The following is a 23,110-nucleotide window of genomic DNA, read 5'->3' as shown; positions in this document are numbered from 1 at the left end:
TGCCGGAAAGTTCTGGGAACCAAAAGTTGGAATTAGTTGGAAACGTGTAGAAGCTGAAAATTATGGCAGGAGTGCCTCACTTCCCACACTGCCACCCATCAGCTTGGTTCAACACCAGCTGCCCCACATGTGGTAGAGTCTGTGGTTCCCATAAATACCTCTTCAACTACCTAATAATCCACATGATTAGATTAAAAGCAAGCCATCCTTGATCCAGAGTGATTGCTGAAGATAAACATAATTGACCAAGTTGATCATAGCGAAACAGGGAACACAGAAACAGGCCCCTTCTCATCCGTGCAAACAAAGATGTATCATCCAAGAGAGTCTTAATTGGCCATGTTTGTCCCATATCCCTCTAAACCTTCCTATCCATGTACCTAAATGTTTTTTTTAATTTGTTGTACCTGCTTTGACTACTTCCTCTGACAGCTTGTTCCATATAATCATCACCTTTTGAAAAGGTTGCCTCCTGGGTTCCTGTTAAACCTTTCTCTTTTCACCTTAAACCTATATCATTTAGTGCTTGTTTTCCCCTACCACGTGTTAAAGACTGTGCATTCACCCTATCTATTCCCCTCATGATTTTATTTATCTCTATAAGGTCACCCATCAGCGTTTTGTGCTCCAAGGAATAAAGTCCTACCCTGCCCAACCTCTTCCTATTGTTCAGGCTTTCCTGTCCTGGCAACAATCTTTTCAATCTTTGCCCTCTTTCCAGCTTAATAGTGAAAAGCCTAGTGAAAAAGGTTTTTGACTTGACTACAATGCGCTTCATAATCTTATATATTTCTATCAGGTCATCCTTCAGTCTTCTTCGCTGCGGGGGAATAAAAGCCCTGTTATTCCATTCTCTCTCAACTTCTAAATGTCCCCAATCCAGGCAATATCCCATTGAATCTCCTCTGCCCTCACTCCCATCACAATCATGTCCGACCTATAGTGTGGTGACCAGAACTCCAGCCAATACCCTGAGTGTGGCCTGACCACTGTTATGTGGAGTTGCAACGTAACATCCCACATTATTTGTCCAAGCCAATAAAGCCAAGCATATTACATGTTTTCTTCACCAACCTATTGCCCTGTGTTGTCAAGTTCAGGGAACTACTGGCCAGAGGGCCTAACATCTGTGGTCAGAAAGTTACTGGAGGGATAAGATATATATGCATTTAAATGGACAATGGCTGATTAGGAATAGTCAGCACAGTTTTGTATATTGGAGATCCCGTCTCACGAATCTGATCGAATCCTTTGAAGATGTGCCCAAAAAGGTTGATGAAGGCTTTTGGCTGAAGAGCTGGAGAAGTTGTATATATGGATTTCAGCAAGCCATTTGAAAAGTTTTTGCATGGTGGACTGCACTGGAAGGTTAGATTGTATGGGATCCAAGGAGAGATAGCTAACTGGATAGAAAATTGGCTTGATGGAAGGAAACAGTGGGTGATGGTGGAAGGTTGTTTTTTGGACTGGAGACCTGTGACTGGTGGTATGCCTCAGGGTATGGTGCTGGGCCCATTGCTGTTTGTCATCAAACTCAATGATTTGGATGAGAATGTAAAAGGCATGATTAGCTTGTTTGCAGATGATACTCAAGTGAGTGCTGTTGAAGATAGTTGTCAAAAATTACAACAGTATCTTCATTGGTTGGGCAGGTGGGCTTACGAATGGTTGATGGTATTTAATACAGAGAAAGGCGAGTTGGTGCATTTTGGGATGTCTAACCAGGACAGGACCTGCACAGTGAATGGCAGGGCTCTGGGGAGTGTGGTAGGGCAGAAGGAGCTGGGATTGCAAATACACAGTTCCTTGAAAGTGGCGTGACATGTAGATACATAGAAACATAGAAATTAGGTGCAGGAATAGGCCATTCGGCCCTTTGAGCCTGCACCGCCATTCAATATGATCATGGCTGATCATCCAACTCAGTATCCCGTACCTGCCTTCTCTCCATACCCCCTGATCCCCTTAGCCACAAGGGCCACATCAAACTCCCTCTTAAATATAGCCAATGAACTGGCCTCAACTACCCTCTGTGGCAGAGAGTTCCAGAGATTCACCACTCTCTGTGTGAAAAAAGTTTTTCTAATCGCGGTTTTAAAGGATTTCCCCCTTATCCTTAAGCTGTGACCCCTTGTCCTGGACTTCCCCAACATCATGAGCAATATTCCTGCATCTAGCTTGTCCATCCCCTTAAGAATTTTGTAAGTTTCTATAAGATCCCCTCTCAATCTCCTAAATTCTAGAGAGTATAAACCAAGTCTATCCAGTCTTTCTTCATAAGACAGTCCTGACATCCCAGGAATCAGTCTCGTGAACCTTCTCTGCACTCCCTCTATGGCAATAATGTCCTTCCTCAGATAGGATGATCAAAAAGGCCTTCACTCCTTTCCTTATCTAACATCTTATTGTCTTCTTTTGTCCTCCAGCTATTGTCACTAACTCGACCCATCTACCAATCAACCCATCACCTGTATCCACCTATCACTTACTTGCTCTGCCTCAATCCAGCAATCTAAAAAGGGATCCTGATCTGAAACATAGTCTGTCCATTCCCTCCACATATGTTTCCTGATGCAGAGAGATCCTCCAGCTCTAGATTATTTGGTCTTGAATGCAATTGGCTAGCTCGCCTTGGAGGGATGCAATCTAACCTTATAGATTGACAATTTGTGATGGTGATTAAATTTGTGAAGTATTGACCACTGATAAATTGATGAAATTGTCATGGAAGCTAGGAAAAAGGAAATGTCTTGGAACATATCCACATTACGAAGGCGGAGGTGCAATCATAAAGCATATTATAATGGATAAATCCCCGGACCTAAGCAAGTGTGTTCTAATTCATTGTTGGAAACTAGGGTAGAAATTGCAAGGATTGTAGCAGAAATATTTGCATTATTTTTTGCCATGGGTTAGGAAGCAGACGACTGGAGGTGATTAATGCTGTAGCTTTATTTTAAAATGGGGTGCAAGGACAGGCCAGGTAGCTACAGGTTGGTGAGTCGAATATCAGAGAGTTACTGGAGAGGATTCTGAGAGACGGGATCTACCATAAATTTGATAGCCAAGGACTTAGGGATGGTTAACATGACTTTGTGCATGGGAAATTGTGTCTCATAGGTTTCATTGCATCTTTTGAAGTGGTTCATTAGAGCATGTTGGGTGATGTTGTCTACATAAACTTCAATAAGGCATTTGACAAGGTCTTGCATGGTAGGCTGGTCCAGAAGATTAGGTATCCTATGATCTGGGATGAACTAGCCAATTGGATACAAAATTGGTTTGGTGGAAGGAGTAAGTGGGTGGTTGTTTTATAGATTAGAGGCCTGTGACAAGTGGTGTGCCATAGGGATCAGTGCTGATTCCACTGTTTGTCATCTAAATTAATGATTTGAATGCCAATGTTTTTAACAGATGCCGATAAAGTTTGTGAATTATACCAAGATTGGTGGTGTACTGGACAATGGTGAAGGTTATGTAAGATTAGAACAGGATCTAGGCCAAATAGTGCTGAGGGAATTAAACTAGGCCAAGTACAAGGTGTTGCACTTTTGGAAAATAAACCAGAGCAGGATTTGCAGTCAATGAAAGGGCCGTGGTGAGTGTTGCAGAACGGAGGGACCTAGGGGTACAGGTATAAAGTTCCCTGAAAGTGGAGACACAAGGTGATGAATAAGGCATTTGGCCCACTTGCATCCATTAGTTAGGGCACCGAGTACATACAGGATCTGAAGCATAATGATTCAACATTCATGAGATTGTACTTAGAGTATTGTGTGCAGTTCTGTTCACTGAGCAATGGGACAAATTTTGGTGCTAGAAATTATGTAGAAAAGTATTGTGAAGGACATTAGACACAAAATGCTGGAGTAACTCAGTGGGACAGGCAGCATCTCTGGAGATAAGGAATGGGTGACGTTTTGGGGCGAGACATCTGTCTGAAGAAGGGTCTCGACCCGAAACGTCACCCATTCCTTCTTTCCAGAGATGCTGTATGTTCTGCTGAGTTACCCCAGCATTTTGTGTCTACGATTGATCTAAACCAGATCTGCAGTTCTTTCCTACACATTTTGTGAAGGACGTCACCAGGACTGAAGGGCTCGATTTGTGAGGCTCGAAAGGCCTGCCCTTTTTTTTGTAAAGCATAGGAGGCTAATTGGCATCCTTATCGAAGTACATGAAATGATGAGGTGCAAAGATAAAGTGAATGGTCACAGACTTTTCCCAACATAGGGGACTAAAACTTGAGGGCAGATATTTAAGGTGAGAGAAGAAGGAATTAAAGGCAGGGCAGCTTTTTCCACACAGTGAGAGATGGGTGTATTTGAATAAGCTGTCAGAGGAAGCTGTAAAAGTGGGTATAATCATAATGCTTAAAAGACATTTAAACAGGTACGTGAGTAGGAGAGGTATGGGTAACATGCAAGTAAATGGGACAAGCTCAGTTTGGTTTGGACAAGTTAGGTTAAAGGGCATTTTCCATGCTATATAAGTCTTCCAATGACCAAGTAAATTTAAAATATGGGGTTCAAATGAAAATCTTATTTAGCTTCAAGTCTAATAATTAAATATTCAGCTGCACTAAATTATTGCATTAATAAGTATTTGATTTCAAAACAAAATGTCAATTGATTTGTCTGTATTGGATGGCGTTTACATCACTAAACTATAATACAAGTTTCTCTTTAGTACGAGAATGATTGAAATATACAAATCCCAGATACATTTTTATTAAGTGAGTGATCCAATTTGTTTTTCTTTTGAAGTGCATCGCATGTGATTATTTGCCTGTTGGAAAGATATCCAGATTATTTGATCATAAATTTAGACAAGGTAAGTCTGGTGAAAACTATGAAGTTGTAGAGCATTGTCATCGGTACTTGTAAGAATGAGGACACAGTCTTTCCTTGGATAACAAAAAAATCTCAACTCGAATACCCAGGAGTGAAAGAGATTACAAAAGTGGTGGCCTCTGCCTGGTCCATCACAGGTACTGATATCCACCATGTCCAGAATGAGGCAATTCAGCCCATTAAGTCTACTCTGCCATTCAATCATGGCTGATCTAATTTTCCCTCCCAGCCCCATTCTCCTGCCTTCTCTCCGTAACCTTTGACACCCTCAGTAATCAAGAACCAGTTCTTGCGTGTGCTTTTTTTCTGAGCCTATGCCATCTGGTAATAGACTCTCACTAGTGGAAACATCCTCTCAACATCCATTCTATCCAGGCCTTTCATTATACGGTAAGTTTCAATGAGTTCTCCCCTCATCCTCTTAACTCCAGCAAGTGCAGAGCCAGAGTCATCGTACATTAACCCCGGGGATTATTCTAATAAACCTCCTCTGGGCCCTCCCAATGCCAGCACATCCCTCCTCAGATGTGAGACCAAAAAACATCACAGGGTTAACTGTGATGTCCAGATGTCCCCTCAATTGTTAATATGTGTGAGGGTTTTGCAGAAAAAGTTGAGCTGGGTTGCAAATGCATGCTCAGGATTGGTTACAGAATGGGGTGTTGTAAAGTATTGTTAATTATGTTGCAGAGCATTTGCACTGTTATCTTGTGATTGGTCAAAGTATGGAGCCTTGCTCATATTGTTTATATTATCTGGGGAAATGTTTCTTTACTCTGGTGAACTGTCTTCCAACTAGAACCTTCTGAGGAAACAATGTAATGGGGTATTTTGTGATTAGGTTAGTGAGCTGTCAATAAATGTATTATATTATCTTTATTTGTGATTGGCTTGTAGGGGTTGCCTCCCCCCTTCCCGCCATGTATTTACACGCCACGGGTCTAATACAGTATAAAAGAGGGCTCACCACATGGATCGAGGCCAATCTTCTGGAGGTGCACTTGGGACTGTGTTGACCGTCTGGAGGTGTCTATTCGCACGAGGCTGAAGGCCTTGGACGAGTAGAGACAAGCATCAGACCCATGGTGTTGGTTAGGTATCGTATAGGTATTTGTTTGTGAGTGATAATAAAGAGTTTAGTTGATCCAGTGCTTGACTCAGTGTTTCACTGAACTAGACTAATGGGGTAAGCTTTAGGAGCATAATTACAATTGAACTTTTTTTGTTTTGTTTATTATGCTATCCAGTGAGTATTGTGTTTATAAACCTGTAAGAATTTCATTGTACCATATGAGAATTAAACACTCTCGACTTGATGAAACTGAACCTACAATGATAAACAGCAGCTCTCCGTCCATGGATATAACAATTTTAAACATGTCATCTTGTCAAGCACTCTATATTCTCCTTCTGGCTGCAAACCCTTACAAGTTCCTGACACCCTGTCTGGCCTCGCAGCTGGTCTGTGCTTGAAGTCCCAGCTCTAGCGTCACACCTCTGTGGTGCCACCCGGTCGTTAGGCCACTTATTGGGTGAACCCTTGGTCCTCGTACTGGCAGGGTCACGTGACAAGGTTTGGCAGGAAGAAGTCGTCACGTGACTCAGGGGTGTGCCCGGTGATATATATAGAACTTTGGGAGAACCCTCCCCAGTCGCGTGTGAGCTGTCCATTGTTCAACTTAATAAAGATCACTTTGTTTAACAACACGTGTCTCTCTATATTGGTGACCCCGACGATCCAAAACTGTTATTTTGGATTTGAAAAATGGAAGCAGCCAACGCTCAACCCGAAGTTGCCCCCGATCCATCCCAGCAAAACGCTGTCGCTCTTAAGCTGCCATGTTCTGGACATTACAGCCCCAAGTGTGGTTTCAGCAGGCTGAGGCCCAGTTCCACATTTGCCGCATCACGGCTGATGACACCCGGTACTATTATGTGGTCGGCGCGCTGGATCAGGAGACGGCCGGTCGCCTGGTCCCTTATCTACTTGCACTGCCTGGATCGAGCAGCACAGCGCATGCACATGGGCGGGCTCGGCGATCACAAACCGTCGGTGCTCATGAGCGAAATGCTCACTCTGATGGATGGTCATTAGCCCTGTCTCCTGTTTGAACTTTCTAGAGCAGATGCCGGATGGCATCCGCCTGCTCCTCACGGGTGAGAATTTTGAAGACTCCCTGGAGCTAGAGGAGCGTGCGGACGAGCTGTGGCAGTCCAATCAGCAGGGCAGCGGTTTGTTTGATCGGGTGCCGGCAGTGCCTTGGAAGGCTCAGCGACCAGGCCCTGTATCCACCGGTAGCTCGGCTGCGCCGCTGGTCCCAGGAGGAGCATGTAAAGGGAAGTGGTGTTACTGCCATCAACGCTGGAGTTTCGCGGCCCATCAATACCACCCATTCTGCTCGTTTCCGGGAGAACCACCAGTAATCGCTGCAGCGGTCGGCCAGATACATCGCCTCTACGCTTGGGACCGACATTCAGGACGACGGTTCCTTGTTGATATGGGGGCGGAGGTTAATGTTTTGCCCCCATCGGGGGTTGATACTTGTTGTGAAAAGCAGGGGCCCTTGTTAACCGCAGCAAATGGCAGCTCCATACGGACGTATGGGTTTCGCATGGTCCTGCTCATCTTTGGCTCCTTTTATGTGGCCGTTCATAGTTGCCGACGTCTCCCAACTGTTGCTGGGAGCCGATTTTCTCTGCGCTCAATCCCTGTTGGTGGATGAGAGGAGGCAGCGCCTTGTTCATGCTGCGACGTTTAAGTCGATCTCCTTATGCCATGCCGCATCCGCTACGCCCCAACGTGGCCCGATGTCTTCCATGGACAATATTTATGCTCCAGATATTGGCAGAATTTCCCCACCTTTTGACCCCCTAATTTCATTCGGTCAGCCCTAAACACGATGTGGTGCATAACATCCTCACTTCAGGTCCGCTGCTCCACGCACGTGCGCGCTGGCTTCCTCCCGACAAGCTCCCTATTGCTAAGGCGGAGTTCTGCCAGATGGAGGCCTTGGGAATTGTACAGCGCTCCGACAGCCCGTGGGCTTCTCCGCTACACATGGTTCCCAAGGTCTCCGGGGGCTCTAGGCCTTGCGGAAATTACCAACGCCAGAATGACGCCACGACTGCGGATCAATACCCTATCCCACACATTTAGGACTTTTCCGCCCATCTGGCCGGGGCCAGGTTTTTTTCAAAGGTCGACCTGGTACAGGGTTATCATCAGATTTCTGTGCGACCGGACATGCCTAAGACTGCCATCATCACTCATTTTGGAATCCCCCCGTATGCCTGTTGGCCTGAAGAATGCTGCGCAGGCTTTTCAGTGCCTGATGGACACGATGGGGCATGGCTTGGACTTTTGCCAGTCGTTCTCGCCAGGAGCATTGGGCCCACCTCCGATTACTCTGCCAGCGGCTCAGCAAGCATGGCCTGGCCATCAATCTGGACAAGTGTCAGTTCGGACTAAATTCGATTGATTTCCTGGGTCATCACAGTGCAGTCCTGCTCCCGGATAAGGTAGAGGCCATTCGCCAGTTCCCAAGGCCTCCACGGTGCGAGGAATCCAGGAATTCATGGGTAAGATGAGTTTTTACCATCGGTTCGTGCCCGCGGCAGCCCGGATCATGCGGCCATTGTTTCAGTTACTGGCCGGCAAGCAGCGGGACATTCTAGGGAACGATGAGGCTGTGGCCGCTTTCGATGATGTGAAGGAGACGATGGCATGGGCTACGATGCTGATCCACCCGGGGGCTGATGCCCCGACCACCCTGATGGTTGACGCCTCTAACTGCGCTGTGGGTGGTGTGCTGGAACAGTTGTTCGAGGGCTGCTGGCGGCCCCTAGCCTTTTTCAGCTGGCAACTTAACCCAGTGGTGCTGACGCACAGTGTATTTGACCGGGCGCTCCTTGCACTATACTTGGCTGTGAGACACTTTCGCTATTTCCTTGAGTGCCGGGATTTTACTCCCTTTACCGATCACAAGCCCCTCTCCTTTGCATTTGCGAAGGTGTCAGATCCCTGGTCCTCCCCGCAACAGCGTCAGCTGGCATATATCTCGGAGTTCACTACCAGCATCTGTCATATCGAGGGTAAAAGTAACCGGGTCGCTGATGCATTGTCCCGGCCCACCATCGGTGCCTTCCTGGATGTGGCCCTGGGTATTGACTATTCCTCCTTGGTGGCTGCTCAGCTGGAGGATGGAGACATGCCCACCGACCATACTGCGATTTCCGACTTGGTGTTGGAAGACATGTCGTTTGGTTCTGCTGGTGCTACAGTCCTATGCGATATGTCCACCGGTCAGCAGCAGCCCATCGTACCTGCCATCTGGTGCCATCGGGTGTCAAAGTCAAATGTATTAGTCACATGCACCCGTAGGTGCAGTGAAATGAATTTGCCAGCAGTGATACGCTTAAAAAGAGCACACAATACACAATAAGATTTAACACAAACATTCACCACAGCATTCTTCAATGGTGGAAGGCACAATGTTCAGCCAGTCCTCCTCCCTTGTTCACCCGTGGTCGGGGCCTTGAACACTCTGTAGTCTCCGCTACAGACGGCCCGATGTACAGGCCCTCACGTCGGGATGATCTAAACTCTGACGTCGGGATGGTCGAACACCGAATCGGCACTTTCTCACCGGAGACCGCGGCGTCAGGGTGTTATATGCCACAGGCTGGCGGTCGGAGCTTCTCCGGCGATCCCCGGCAAGGGATCCCAGACTCCGCGATGGAAAGTCCATTCCGTGCCCGCGGTTAGAAGCTCCGCAGACCGTGGTTTCAGGATGTCGTAGTCCGCGGGCCAGCAGTCGGAGCTCTTCTCTGGCAATCCCCGGCAAAGGATCCCAGGCTCCGGAAGGTAAATCCACGCCACGCCCGCTGTTAGATGTTCCGCAGAACACAGCCCCATGATGTCAAAGTCACCAGTCACACGATCGGAGCACTCCTCTCTAGCGATCCCCGGCGATGGAAAAGTCCACGTGGCGCCGGCTGCTGAAGCTCTTGGGCCTGACTCCAGGAAAGTCTCCAGATTACTATCTAAATGGCGTCAAGTTGGGAAAAGAGGAAGTACAATGGGATCTGGGGGTACTTGTTCATCAGTCTGTGAAAGTAAGCATGCAGGCACAGCAGGCAGTGAAGAAAGCGAATGGCATGTTGGCCTTTATAACAAGAATAGTTGAATATAGGAGCAAATAGGTCCTTCTGCAGTTGTACAGAACCCTAGTGAGACCACATCTGGAGTATTGTGTACAGTTTTGGTCCCCTAATTTGAGGAAGGATGTTCTTGCTATTGAGGGAGTGTAGCGTAGGTTTACAAAGTTAATTCCCGGGATGGCGGGACTGTCATATGCTGAGAGAATGGAGCGGCTGGGCTTTTACACTCTGGAGTTTAGAAGGACGAGAGGAGATCTCATTGAAACAGAGAAGATTGTAAAGGGTTTGGACATGCTAGAGGCAGGAAACATGTTCCCGATGTTGGGGGAGTCCAGAACCAGGGGTCACAGTTTAAGAATAAGGAGTAAGCCATTTAGAACGAGACGAGGAAACACTTTTTCTCACAGAGAGTTATGTCTGTGGAATTCTCTGCCTCAGATGGCGGTGGAGGCAGATTCTCTGGATGCTTTCAGGAGAGAGTTAGATAGGGCTCTTAAAAATAGCTGAGTCGGGTGATATGGGGAGAAGGCAGGAATGGGGTACTGATTGAGGATGATTAGCCATGATCACATTAAATGGTGTTGCTGGCTCTGGCCGAATGGCCTACCCCTGCACCTATTGTCTATTGTCTATTGAAAGGCCACTCTAATCCAAGCTGTTATGCCGCAAGGGAGGCGACAGAAAAAGTCGCCTCTCCATCGAGGAGGCGACCGAAAATGGTCCCTCCCCACCACCCCCCACACAAGACATACCGAGAGACATACCAAGAGACACTAAAACAAACATTTGGACACAAAAAAAAAAAAAAGTCGACCTCATCCACGGGTTAGCTCACCCTTCCATCCGAGCAACGATTGCGTTGGTGGCGGCTCGTTTCATGTGGCATGGCTTGTGTAAGCAACTTGGTCATTGGGCCCGGGCGTGCATTCCATGTCAGACATCTAAGATTCAGCGGCACGTCAGGGAGCCTGTTCAGGATTTTGCTGTGCCTCAACGGCAGTTCGATCACATTCATGTGTATATTGTGGGTCCACTGCTCCCGTCCCTGGGTGTCTCGTATCTCCTAATGGTGGTTGATCGTTTCACGGGGTGGCTGGAGGTAATTCCACTGGCTGATACTTCTGCTGTGACGTGCGCCCGTGCCCCCGCTACCCACTGGATCGCCCGTTTTGGTGTCCCGGTGGACATTTCGTTGGTTCGGTCGGGGCTCAGTTCACCTCTGAGCTGTGGTCTGCTATGGTCCGCCTGTTGGGGGCTCAGCTCCACCAAACCACGGCCTATCAACCCAATCCAACGGTTTGGTGGAGCGGTTCCACCGTCATCTCAAGGCCGCTCTGAAGACATGACTCACGGGCCCGGAGTGGATGGACGAGTTTCTGTGGGTTTTGCTGGAGATTCGTACCGCCCCGAAGGAGGATTTGGCATCTTCCTTTGTGGAATTGGTTTATGGTGCTCCACTTACAGTTCCAGGGGATTTCGTTCCAGCGGCCCGTAGGTTGCAAGAGCCACCTTCGTCTGTGTTGGCCCGTTTGCGGGAGAAGGTGAGCACTCTTTCTCCTGTCCCAGCATCTTGCCATGGGGTGCTTTGTTCCCATGTTCCCCCTGCTCTTCAGGACTGTTTGTATGTGTTCCTGCACCACGTCACTCCCCGGCCGCTGCTGCAGCGTCCGTATGAGGGTCCTTTCCGGGTGCTGCAGCATGGACTTAGCACTTTTGTTTTGGACATGGGAGGTTGGCGCGAAACTGTCGGTGGCTCGTCTGAAGACGGACGATTTGGACATTAGTGAACCTGTGCAGGTGGCCCAGCCTCGTCGCCCGTGGTCCTGGCCACTTCCGATTCGCCTTTAGCGGTTTGTCGGGGGGATGTGTGTACACGGTCCGGCCGCCTCGTTTTGTGCCTCTTGTTCTGGGAGGGTCCTGTGACGCCTCCCAGTGGATAGGCCACTTATTGGGCGAACCCTCAGCCCTAGGACTGGCAGGGTCTCGTGACTAGGTTTGGCAGAAAGAAGTCCCGCCAAACCTAGTTTAAGGGTGTGCCCGGTGATATATATAGAACTTTGGGTGAATCCTCACCAGTCGAGTGGGAGTTGTGGGTACACAAAAATGCTGGAGAAACTCAGCGGGCGCAGCAGCATCCATGGAGCGAAGGAAATAGGCAACGTTTCGGGCCAAACCCCTTCTTCTGACTGATGAGTGTGAGCTGTCCTTTATTCAACTTAATAAAGATCACTTTGTTTAACAACACGTGTCTCGCTATACCTCCTTCATTCATGACTTTGTGTTCTGGATGTTGATGCTAGCTCTGTCTATTGAGGGGTTATGTGGATAGCTGGTTAGCGCAACCTGGTGTGAATGTCATGCTGTGGTAATTCGAGTCAACTATTTTATTCCAATTTCTTTAATTACTTTCCCCCCACTGCAGCTTGATTACTGTGCAAGCCTAAAGAATTTGAAAGCAGTTTCCAACAGAAAAAACTACAAATTTATACAGGTATGTAAATCAGTGTTAAGCTGTTAAGCTTCATATTGGAAGATATAACAGTACAGCACTGGAACGGGCCCTTCGGCCAACAATGTTTGCACCAAATATTATGCCAAGTTAAACTGACCTCATCTGCCCATACATGATCCATATCCGTCTATTCCTTGCACTTCAATGTGCCTATCAAAAAGACTCTTAAATGCTACTAATGTATCTGACACCACCATCACATCTAACAATGCTTTCCTCACCACTGCATAAAAATAATAAACTTGTCCTGCATATCTCCATTAAAATTTCCCCCTCTCACCTTATAGCTATGCCCTCTAGTTGGACATTTCCATCTGAGGAAATTACTGTCTACCCTATTTTCGCCTCTCATGATTTTAAATACTTCAAGTCTCCCCTCAACCTCTGACATTCCATAGAAAACAATGCAAGTTCATCCAACTTTGCCTTGTATTTGAAATCCTCTAATTCAGGCAGAATTCTGATAAACCACCTCTACATCCGCTCCAAAGACTCCACATTCTTCTTGGAATGGAGCGACTAGAACTGCACAATGCACTCCAAATGTGGCCCAACCAAAGTCTTATAAGAACCGTATCATGAGACGGCGACGTGAAGAAACGATGTCCCCAGGGGCTACAATGTGAGCTATAACAACAGCCGTATTATTGCAGTGGGTGAAGAAGGGCTCGCTGGTCGGGAGTCGGGAGTGGGGTTGGAAGACGGGGCTCTAAACGGCAGGGGAGATGGTGGGTGCCACGGATGGTTCGGCAGGTCATTCTATTCACATTAATTTTACATTTTATATTTGTTTTAAGTTTCTGGTGCTCCATGGTGCTTTAGAGACACAAGAGGGGCGTTATTGAGGGCCTGCCCCACTTTCACAACCTTTTTTACTCGTGGGCCTACGCCCCGACCTACTTGATGCCACGAGTACCTACGACTAGCATCACGGCCTGCTACGACCTACCTACGACCTCCTACGACCTCGTGACGACCATGCTGCGAGTATGAGTCAAGGGCAAACTCGGCAGAGGTCATGAATTAGGTCGTGAAAGTGGGACAAGCCCTTTAGTGGGCCAGGTTTGTATTGTCGTTTCAATATCATGTGACCTCTGTTGGTCCAGAAAAACGGAAAACCCAGAAATGCTCTGGAACCGAGCTTGCTAGAAAATCGGTGTTCAACCGTGACCTCCATTACCTCACCTCTCATCCTCCTTTGCCTTAGGGAAAATAGATCCAGCTTATTCAATCTTTGCTTATACTCAAACATCCTCATTAATCTGTTCTGCATGCCCTCTTGCATTCCACCATTGCATTAATTGCATCTTTCCTGTAGTTCTAAATGTAATGTTTGCACTGTTTTTAAGGGTGATGTAAGGATTTAATCTTGAATTTTGAAAAATGGCAATCCTTGAAATTCAGAATGCTGTCATTATTATCCTTTATATTAGACATTGATTGTTATGTTGCTGCCATCGTGTGGAGATTTACCATTTCATAAATAAATGTTCTACAGGAATTCCAGCCATTGTATTATAGTGTTTCCAACCAGGCAAGGTTGGTTTGAACAATACCACTGGAAGAAATCCAGCATTATTGATCTAATTTTTAGAATAGTTGGAAAGATATTACATATTTATTTGAATACCTTTATCTCAGTAAACCACATTTGAAATGTATTCTTGTTTATGAAACATAAACAGGGATACGTATCTACCCTTCAGTAGTTACACAATTCCAAATAATCTTATGTTCTAATATTTCCAGTTGTCCAAAACATTATCAATTTGGGATTTTGAAAAGTAACTATTGTCTTAAGTTTCAATCGCCGTTGTGGAAGATTGTTATAAATTTCTATTAATACTTGTATCCTAACTTCACTTGAAGTTAAATATTTCCTAACTTCACTCCTGAAAGGCAGCCAATTCACACACTATAAAATCATGTAAACTTCAAGCATGAGAGCTAACTTGTTTTGGTGAAGTTGGTTGAACTCTCGCTTTTCAGGAAGCATCCTGGCATCTTTTTAATCCACTCTAGCAAGCAAACATGATGAAATGGAAGAAAAATTATCTCTATAATCTTAATTCACTGCTTTGATTAGCTACTTTTAAAAGCAAGGGTGAGGAATAAATGTTCACCATTTTGTCAAAACACACTTCCATTGAAAACGTAATGTTTAAGAAAGAGCTGCAGATGCTGGAAAAATCGAAGGTGGACAAAAATGCTGGAGAAACTCAGCGGGTGAGATGCTGCCTCACCCGCTGAGTTTCTCCAGGATTTTTGTCTACCTTCCATCTGAAAACTAGTGAAGCGGTTTGAAATAAACCAGAATTTATTTTTTTCCACATCTCTCTCCATAGCTGCATGAGAAACTCAGGATCAACAAGAGTTATATGTTTTTAAAACACAAAGATGCTGCATATTTCACTTTGTAGGTCATTTTATCTGTTTGTAAATTTCCGTTTATTTTCTTTTGTAACATTTGTTGGTGTATTTTAAATGACATTCAATACTTAACACTTTAATGAAACATAAGTGCAGGACTTTTATTGTAAGCATGTAAATAAATAAATATGATTTCTTATTTGTAGGGTGATATTTGTGACGAATATTTTATGAAGCAATTGTTTGGAACTGAAAACATTCAAATAGTTCTACATTTTGCAGCACAGACTCACGTTGGTAAGGCATTTCAGTAAAAAATATTTTCAGTATATTGCTTCCTATTACAAATTCATTTTATACATAAATTTGAAGAATTTTGGCTTTATCCACACGTCGTTCAATTTTACTATGTTAATACGCTCTTAGTTATGAAGTCCAATGTGAAACAAATTTTTTATACTTAAGTTAATGTACTTTGAAGCACAATTGCATAATACTCTTTTTAACTTTGCTGAACGTGATTGCGAGCACTTCAAAATCATCATTAGAGTTTATGATGGGCTCCACTATCATTAAAGGGGAGGATATTCTTGGATTTGTCTTTCTTGATAAAGGCAAGTCTGAAGAAGGGTTTCGGCCCGAAACGTTGCCTATTTCCTTCGCTCCATGGATGCTGCTGCACCCGCTGAGTTTCTGAGGAATATACCAATATGGGTTACAGATCATACTGGTGTAGACTTCTGCCACAAAGAGCAGTCAGGAAGCTTACAGGTAAAGTGATGCTATCAGAGCAGCAAGTAAATTTAGATGGTGTTGTCCGGTGTGATGGTGTTGTGCCTCTTTTTATTCTTTTGCCTAGAATTTTAACACAGAATCAAAATCCCTTTTGATCATAAGGCGGCACAGTGGTGCAGCTGGTAGACCCGCTGTCTCTCAGTGCCAGAGACCCGGGTTCAATCCTGACCTCAGGTGCTGTTTGTATGGAGTTTGCTTGTTCTCCCTGTGACCCTGTGGGTTTCTTCTGATTGCTCCGGTTTCCTCCCACATCCCAAAGATATGCGGATTTGTAAATTAATTGGCTTATATGTAGCTTGTATAGTATTTAGGGAGTGGATGAGAAAATAGAATTACATAGAACAGGGGCAAATGGGTAATTGATGGTCGGAATGGACTTGGTGGGCCAAAGGATCTGTTTTCTTGCTGTATCTTGCACAGATTATCTGAAAATATTATCAACAAAATATCGGAATTTAATTTGGCTTTTTTTTCTGTCCCCGCCTCAAAGCCAAATTGATTCAGCAGATTTTCAAATTATCCCAATTTAAGGATCTTTTTTCACATACTTTTGTATAATCAGATAGTTTTACCTGGAAATAAATCCATTGGTCTATATTCTGTCCAAGTCTTACCGTATGTCATAGAGTCATACAGCATGGAAACAAGCCCTTTAGCCAACTTGTTCATGCCAACCAAGATCTCCATCCAAGCTATTCCCATTTGCTCACACTTGTTCCATATCCCTTTAAATAATTTCTATCAACGTACATGTCAAAATGTCTTTTAAATGTTGTCATTGTACCTGTCTCAATACTTCATCTGGCAGCTCGTTCCATATACGTACTAACCCCCTCTGTGAGAAAAAGTTGTTCCTCAGGTTCCTCACCTTAAACTCGCGTTCTTGATTCCCTTCCCATAGGAAAATAACTGATGTCTCTCTACAAATGTTATTATAACTATAGATCAGGCAATAAGATCACATGTAAACAAATGATTTTGAGGTACTTGACCACATCTAAATCGGATTAGGATTTGTGTATTTGGGTGTTCAAAGAAAAATATATTAGCACATAAATAATTTGAACTTTCATTTTATATTGTTGTTATATGATCAAGACTTCCATGCTGCTGGTACATTAATTTGTTTTGATTTTCTGTCCCCCAGATAAGTCATTTTGGTGCTCCTCAGAATTCAAAAACGTGAATATTTATGGTACAGAAATCCTAGTGAAAGCTGCTTATCAGGCTAATGTTGAAAAATTCATTCATGTTAGTACTGATGAAGTCTATGGAGGAAGTGTTGAAGAGGTAACTGATGAACAGATGTTTCTTTTTGTTTTGTACTCAGATCATGGGACCTTACTGCAATTTAATCCCACTCATTATTGCACAAAAATCAGTGATGAGCCATGGCATTGAACTGTTAAAATCCTTTCTGGCGAACCTCCATCTGCTATTAGCTGTTTAACTTTACTTTAGACTTTACTTTAGACATACAGTGGAAAAACAGGCCACTGGGCCTGCCAAATCCAAGCCAACTAGCAATCACCATGCATTAGCACTATCCGACACACTAGAGCCAATTTTTACAATTACAGAAGCCAATTAACCTACAAACCTGTACGTCTTTGTAGTGTGGTAGGAAACTGGAGAACCCGGAGAAAATCTACGCCTTCACATGGAGAATATACAAACTCTGTACAGGCAGCACCTGTAGTCCGGATTGAACCTGGCTCGGCTGCCTCTGGCACGGCAAGGCAGCAACTCTACCGTGCCGCCCGCGGTTATGAAGGGGGGCAGCAGAGCTTTGATTTGTATTGTAGTGGGATTGCTGAGCTTTATCACTGTTAAAGATGATTTCCATAGGATTTACCTCAGAAATAACAGTGCAATTGTAGCTATATGAGATAGAGCAAAAAGATCAATAGACAAAGATCAATAGACAATTATATGTGTTTTCATTAGTTATGAGAATACATATCAGATGTTTTGAAATATTTAATCATATGTCTAATATTCAGTTTAGAAATAGCTAAGTGTAATGTTTGAAGGCAATATCTCCAAGTTTGCGGATGACACTAAGCTGGGGGGCAGTGTTAGCTGTGAGGAGGATGCTAGGAGACTGCAAGGTGACTTGGATAGGCTGGGTGAGCGGGCAAATGTTTGGCAGATGCAGTATAATGTGGATAAATGTGAGGTTATCCATTTTGGTGGCAAAAACGGGAAAGCAGACTATTATCTAAATGGTGGCCGATTGGGAAAGGGGGAGATGCAGCGAGACCTGGGTGTCATGGTACACCAGTCATTGAAGGTAGGCATGCAGGTGCAGCAGGCAGTAAAGAAAGCGAATGGTATGTTGGCTTTCATAGCAAAAGGATTTGAGTATAGGAGCAGGGAGGTTCTACTGCAGTTGTACAGGGTCTTGGTGAGACCACCTGGAGTATTGCGTGGTATTGCGTACCGTTTTGGTCTCCAAATCTGAGGAAGGACATTATTGCCATAGAGGGAGTGCAGAGAAGGTTCACCAGACTGATTCCTGGGATGTCAGGACTGTCTTATGAAGAAAGACTGGATAGACTTGGTTTATACTCTCTAGAATTTAGGAGATTGAGAGGGGACCATCTTATAGAAACTTACAAAATTCTTAAGGGGTTGGACAGGCTAGATGCAGGAAGATTGTTCCCGATGTTGGGGAAGTCCATGACAAGGGGTCACAGCTTAAGGATAAGGAGGAAATCCTTTAAAACCGAGATGAGAAGAACTTTTTTCAAACAGAGTGGTGAATCTCTGGAACTCTCTGCCACAGAAGCGTAGTTGAGTCCAGTTCATTGGCTATATTTAAGAGGGAGTTAGATGTGGCCCTTGTGGCTAAGGGGATCACAGGGTATGGAGAGAAGGCAGGTACGGGATACTGAGTTAGATGATCAGCCATGATCATATTGAATGGCGGTGCAGGCTCGAAGGGCCGAATGGCCTCTACTCCTGCACCTATTTTCTATGTGTCTGTGTTTCTATCATTGGCGTCTCCCTACCCTCGGTACAAGAACTGTTCATCCCCCGCTGTCTGAAGAAAGCACAGAGAATTGCCAAGGACAAACTGCACCAATGGCCTACTCCTGCACCTAATTTCTATGACTCTTCATAAATATAGATTCATTGATTCTTATGATTGAGCATTTTGTCTCCATTTGGGGTGAGACTAGAGATTGTTCAGAAGACATATGAGCAGAATTAGGCCATATGGCTGACTGGGTCTGCTCTACCGTTAAATACCGGCTGATCTATCTTTTCCTCTCAACCCCATTCTCCTGACTTCTCCTTGTAACCTTGCACACCCTTACTAATCAAGAACCTATCAATCTCCACTTTAAAAATACCCTAAAACTTGACATCCATAGCTGCAGATTCACAACCTTCTGGCTAAATAAATGTTTCCTCATCTCCTTTCTAAAGGTACATACTTTTATTCCGTGGCTATGCCCTCTGGTCCTATCCTCTCCACACTAATCTATCCAGGCTTTTCACTATTCAGTAAGTTTCAATGAGATCCCTCCTCATCCTTTAAAACTGCAGCGAGTATAGGCCCAGAGCCGTCAAACATTCATCATACGTTAATCCAATCATCCTCGGGATCATTCTCGTGAACCTCATCGGGAACCCTTCCAAACCAACACGTCACTTCCTCAGGGGTGGGGCCTAAAACTGTGCACGATACCCCAAAGGCAGTCTGACCAGTGACCTATAAAGCATACGCATTATATTCCCGCTTTTATATTCTAGTATTAGCACATATAAAATTATTAAGGGGATCTTATTTAAACATATAAGATTATTAAGGGTTTGGACACGCTAGAGGCAGGAAACATGTTCCCGATGTTGGGGGAGTCCAGAACCAGGGGCCCCAGTTTAAGAATAAGGGGTAAGCCATTTAGAATGGAGATGAGGAAAGACTTTTTCAAACAAAGAGTTGTGAGTCTGTGGAATTCTCTGCCTCGGAGGGTGGTGGAGGCCGGTTCTCTGGATACTTTTCAAGAGAGAGCAAGATAGGGCACTTAAAGATAGCGGATATGGGGAGAAGTCAGGAATGGGGTACTGATTGGGGATGATCAGCCATGATCACTTTGAATAGCAGTGCTGGCTCGAAAGGCCTACTCCTACACCTATTATCTATTGTCTAGTCCATCATTCAAATCATTAAAAGTAATGTGAAAAGACCCAACACCAACCCATGTGGAATATCACTAGTCACCGGCAGCCAACCAGAAAAGGCCCCCTTTATTTCCACTCTTTGCCCTCTACCCGTCAACAAATCTTCTACCCCTGCTAGTATCCTTCCTTTACTACCATGGGCTCCCATCTTGTTTAGCAGCCTCATGTGTGGCACCTTATCAAAGGCCTTCTGAAAATCCAAATAAACAACATCCACTGACTCTCCTTTGTCTATCCTGATATTCACTTCCTCAAAGAATTCCAATAGATTTCACATGCAAGATCTCTCCTTCACAAAACCATGCTGACCTCAGCCTATTTTATCATATGCTTCTATGTACTCAAAAACCTAATCTTTACTAATGGGAGTCTAAAATCTTAATAAATACTGAAGTTGGGTTAACCGGCCTATACTTTCCCCTCTTTTGCTTCGCAATGGGAATTTCTGGCATTTTGCTGAAATCTTCCGCTGTGAAGATTGACACAAATGACTTATTGAACTTGCATGCTATTTCTTTTTTCTCTATTACTACTTCATTTTCCAGTGGTCCAATGCTTACTTTTGCCTCTCTTTTACTGTTTATATATCTGAAGAAACTTTAGGTGTCCTCTTTTATATTATTGGCTGGCTTACCTTCATATTTCATCTTTTCTCCCCTTATTGCCTTTTTAGTTATCTTTTGTTGGTTTTTATAAGCTTCCCAATCCTCTAGCATCCAACTAATCTTTTCATCTTTATATACCTTCTCTTTTACTTTAATGTTGGCTTTTGACTTTCTTTGTCAGCCATGGTCCCCTTTTTATTCCCTTAGAATCTTTCTTCCCCTTTGGCATGAAAAGATCCTGCATCTTCCTAATTACTCCTAGAAACTCCTGCCATTGCTGCTCCACCATCATTCCAGCTAGGGTCCCTTTCCAATCAACTTTAGCCAGTTCCTCCTTCATGTCTCTGTACTTACCTTTACTCAACAGTAATACGGATACTTCTGATTTCCTCTTCTCCTTCTCAAACTGCAGGTTGAATTATATCATATTATGGTCACTACCTTCTAGGGGTTATTTTACCGTAAGCTCTGTAATCACATCTGGTTCATTACACAATACCAAATCCAGAATGACCTTTTCCCTAGTAAGCTTGACTACACATTGCTCTAAGAAACCATCTCGTAGGCCCACTGCAAATTCATTTTCTTGGGAACCAGATCCAACTTAACTTTCCCAGTCTATCTGCATTTTGAAATCCCCCATGACCACTGTAACATTGCCTTTCTTATATGCCAATTGTATCTCCTGATTTGTACCCTACATCTATCCAGCCGTCTGTATATACAATAACTCCCATCAGTGCCTTTTCACTTGCAGTTTCCTAACTCATCCTTCGAGGATTCTACATCTCCTGATCCTATGTCATCTCTTGCTATGGATTGCATTTCATTCCTTACCAGCAGACCCACCCTGCCCCTTCTGCCCACCTGCCAGTCTTTTTGATAGTATGTGTATCCTTGAATGTTCAGCTCCCAGCTCTGATCATCTTTCAGCCACGTCTCTGTGGCATCACAAAGTTGTACCTATCAATTTTTAACTACGCCACAAAAGCCTCCACCTTGTTCAATATACTGTGCATAGTCAAATATAACACAATTAATTCAGTATTCACCACTCCTCTTCTCGAAATGGCCCCCCATTTTGCCTGACATTAGTCTCATCCTTTTTGAAACTTTCAGTCCTATTACTTCTGGAGACATTGTGAGTTACGTGGTAATTAAGGAATATGCTTTGACGCATTGAATAAGTATAACTAAGCATTACTAAGTATAGTTAAGTATAGCTAAGTATAACTATGCAAACCATCAAAAACATTTCAAGATAGTCAAGACTGTTTATGTACTGGGAATGGGTAAATAAAATGTTGACGTTGCAGCTTAAGTAAGTAAGTAAGTTTATTGCCCAAGTATTCACCTACAAGGAATTTGCCTTGGTGCTCCGCCCACAAGTAACAACATGACATACAGTGACAGTTACAAATGACTCGGAAAACACTAAACATTAATAATAATAAAACATTAATGATAAAACACCATCGATCAAGCATGTGAACCAACAAAATACCAGATCAAAGGGAGGCTACAGATTTTTGGCTGTTGAGTAGAGCAACTACTCGTGGATAAGAACTGTTTTTATGTCTGGCTGTGCCAGCTTTGACAGTCCGGAGTCGCCTTCCAGAGGGAAGTGATTTAAATGGTTTGTGGCCAGGGTGAGAGGGGTCAGAGATGATCTTGCTTGCTCGCTTCCTGGCCCTTGCAGTCTACAGTTCATCAATGGAGGGAAGGTTGCAACCAATAATCTTCTCTGCTGATCGGACGATTCGCTGCAGCCTCCAGGTGTCGTACTTGGTGGCTGAGCCAAACCAGACCATGATGGAGAAAGTGAGAACAGACTCTATGATGGCCGTGTAGAATTGGGCCATCATTGCCTGTGACAGATTATGCTTCCTCAGTTGCCGCAGTTGTGTTGTGCCTTTTTGACTGTGAAGTCGATGGTAGCCCCTCAGTTAAGGTCCTTGGAGATGATGGTTCCCAGGAAATTAAAATACTCCACAGATGTGACTGTGGTGTTGATGATGGTGAGTGGGCTGAGTGGAGGGGTAGCTATCCTAAAGTTTACAATCAATTCCACTGTCTTAAGAGCATTGAGCTCTAGGTTTTTACTACGGCACCAGGATGCCAGCTGTGACACTTCCTGTCTGTAGGCAGATTCCTCCCCATCCTGGATCAGTCCAATCAGGGTTGTGTCATCCGCAAACTTGAGAAGCTTGACAGAGGTGTCTGTGGAGATGCAGTCGTTGGTGTAGAGAGAGTAGAGAAGAGGAGAGAGTACGCAGCCTTGCGGTGCTCCTATGCTGAGTGTGGGTCCGAAATGTGCTCTCACAGCCTCACATGCTGCTTCCTGTCTGTCAAGAAGTTGGTGATCCACTGACAAAGGGGTTCAGGCACAGTCAACTCGGAAATTTTGGAGTGTATTAGCTCTGGCACAATGATGTTGAATGCAGAGCTAAAATCAACAAACGGGATCCTCGCATAGTTTCCCTGGCAGTCAGTCTAGGATGAAGTGCAGGCCCAGATTGACTGCATCATCCACAGATCTATTGGCCCGATATGCAAACTGCAGAGGGTCCAGCAGGGAGTTTGTGATATTATTCAGCTTGGCCAGCACAAGCCTTTCGAGTGTC

At 44.6% G+C, this 23,110-nt stretch overlaps 1 protein-coding gene across 2 annotated transcripts in view; it reads left to right on the top strand.

The window, feature by feature from the left end:
• The window catches only part of LOC129698005 (dTDP-D-glucose 4,6-dehydratase-like), a 55,595-nt gene that overhangs the window by 775 nt on the left and 31,710 nt on the right, over positions 1-23,110 (top strand). For both annotated transcript variants that reach the window (XM_055636816.1, XM_055636817.1), the window contains exons 2-5: positions 4,767-4,833; positions 12,436-12,504; positions 15,102-15,192; positions 16,838-16,980. In XM_055636816.1, coding sequence (XP_055492791.1) covers positions 4,767-4,833; positions 12,436-12,504; positions 15,102-15,192; positions 16,838-16,980 — 370 coding nt within the window. The remainder of the gene's footprint in view (positions 1-4,766; positions 4,834-12,435; positions 12,505-15,101; positions 15,193-16,837; positions 16,981-23,110) is intronic.

This window comes from Leucoraja erinacea, chromosome 6, assembly GCF_028641065.1.
Source record: "Leucoraja erinacea ecotype New England chromosome 6, Leri_hhj_1, whole genome shotgun sequence".
NCBI lineage: Eukaryota > Metazoa > Chordata > Chondrichthyes > Rajiformes > Rajidae > Leucoraja > Leucoraja erinaceus.
Note: the sequence above shows the minus strand (reverse complement) of the source record. Positions and strands in the feature narration are given on the sequence as shown.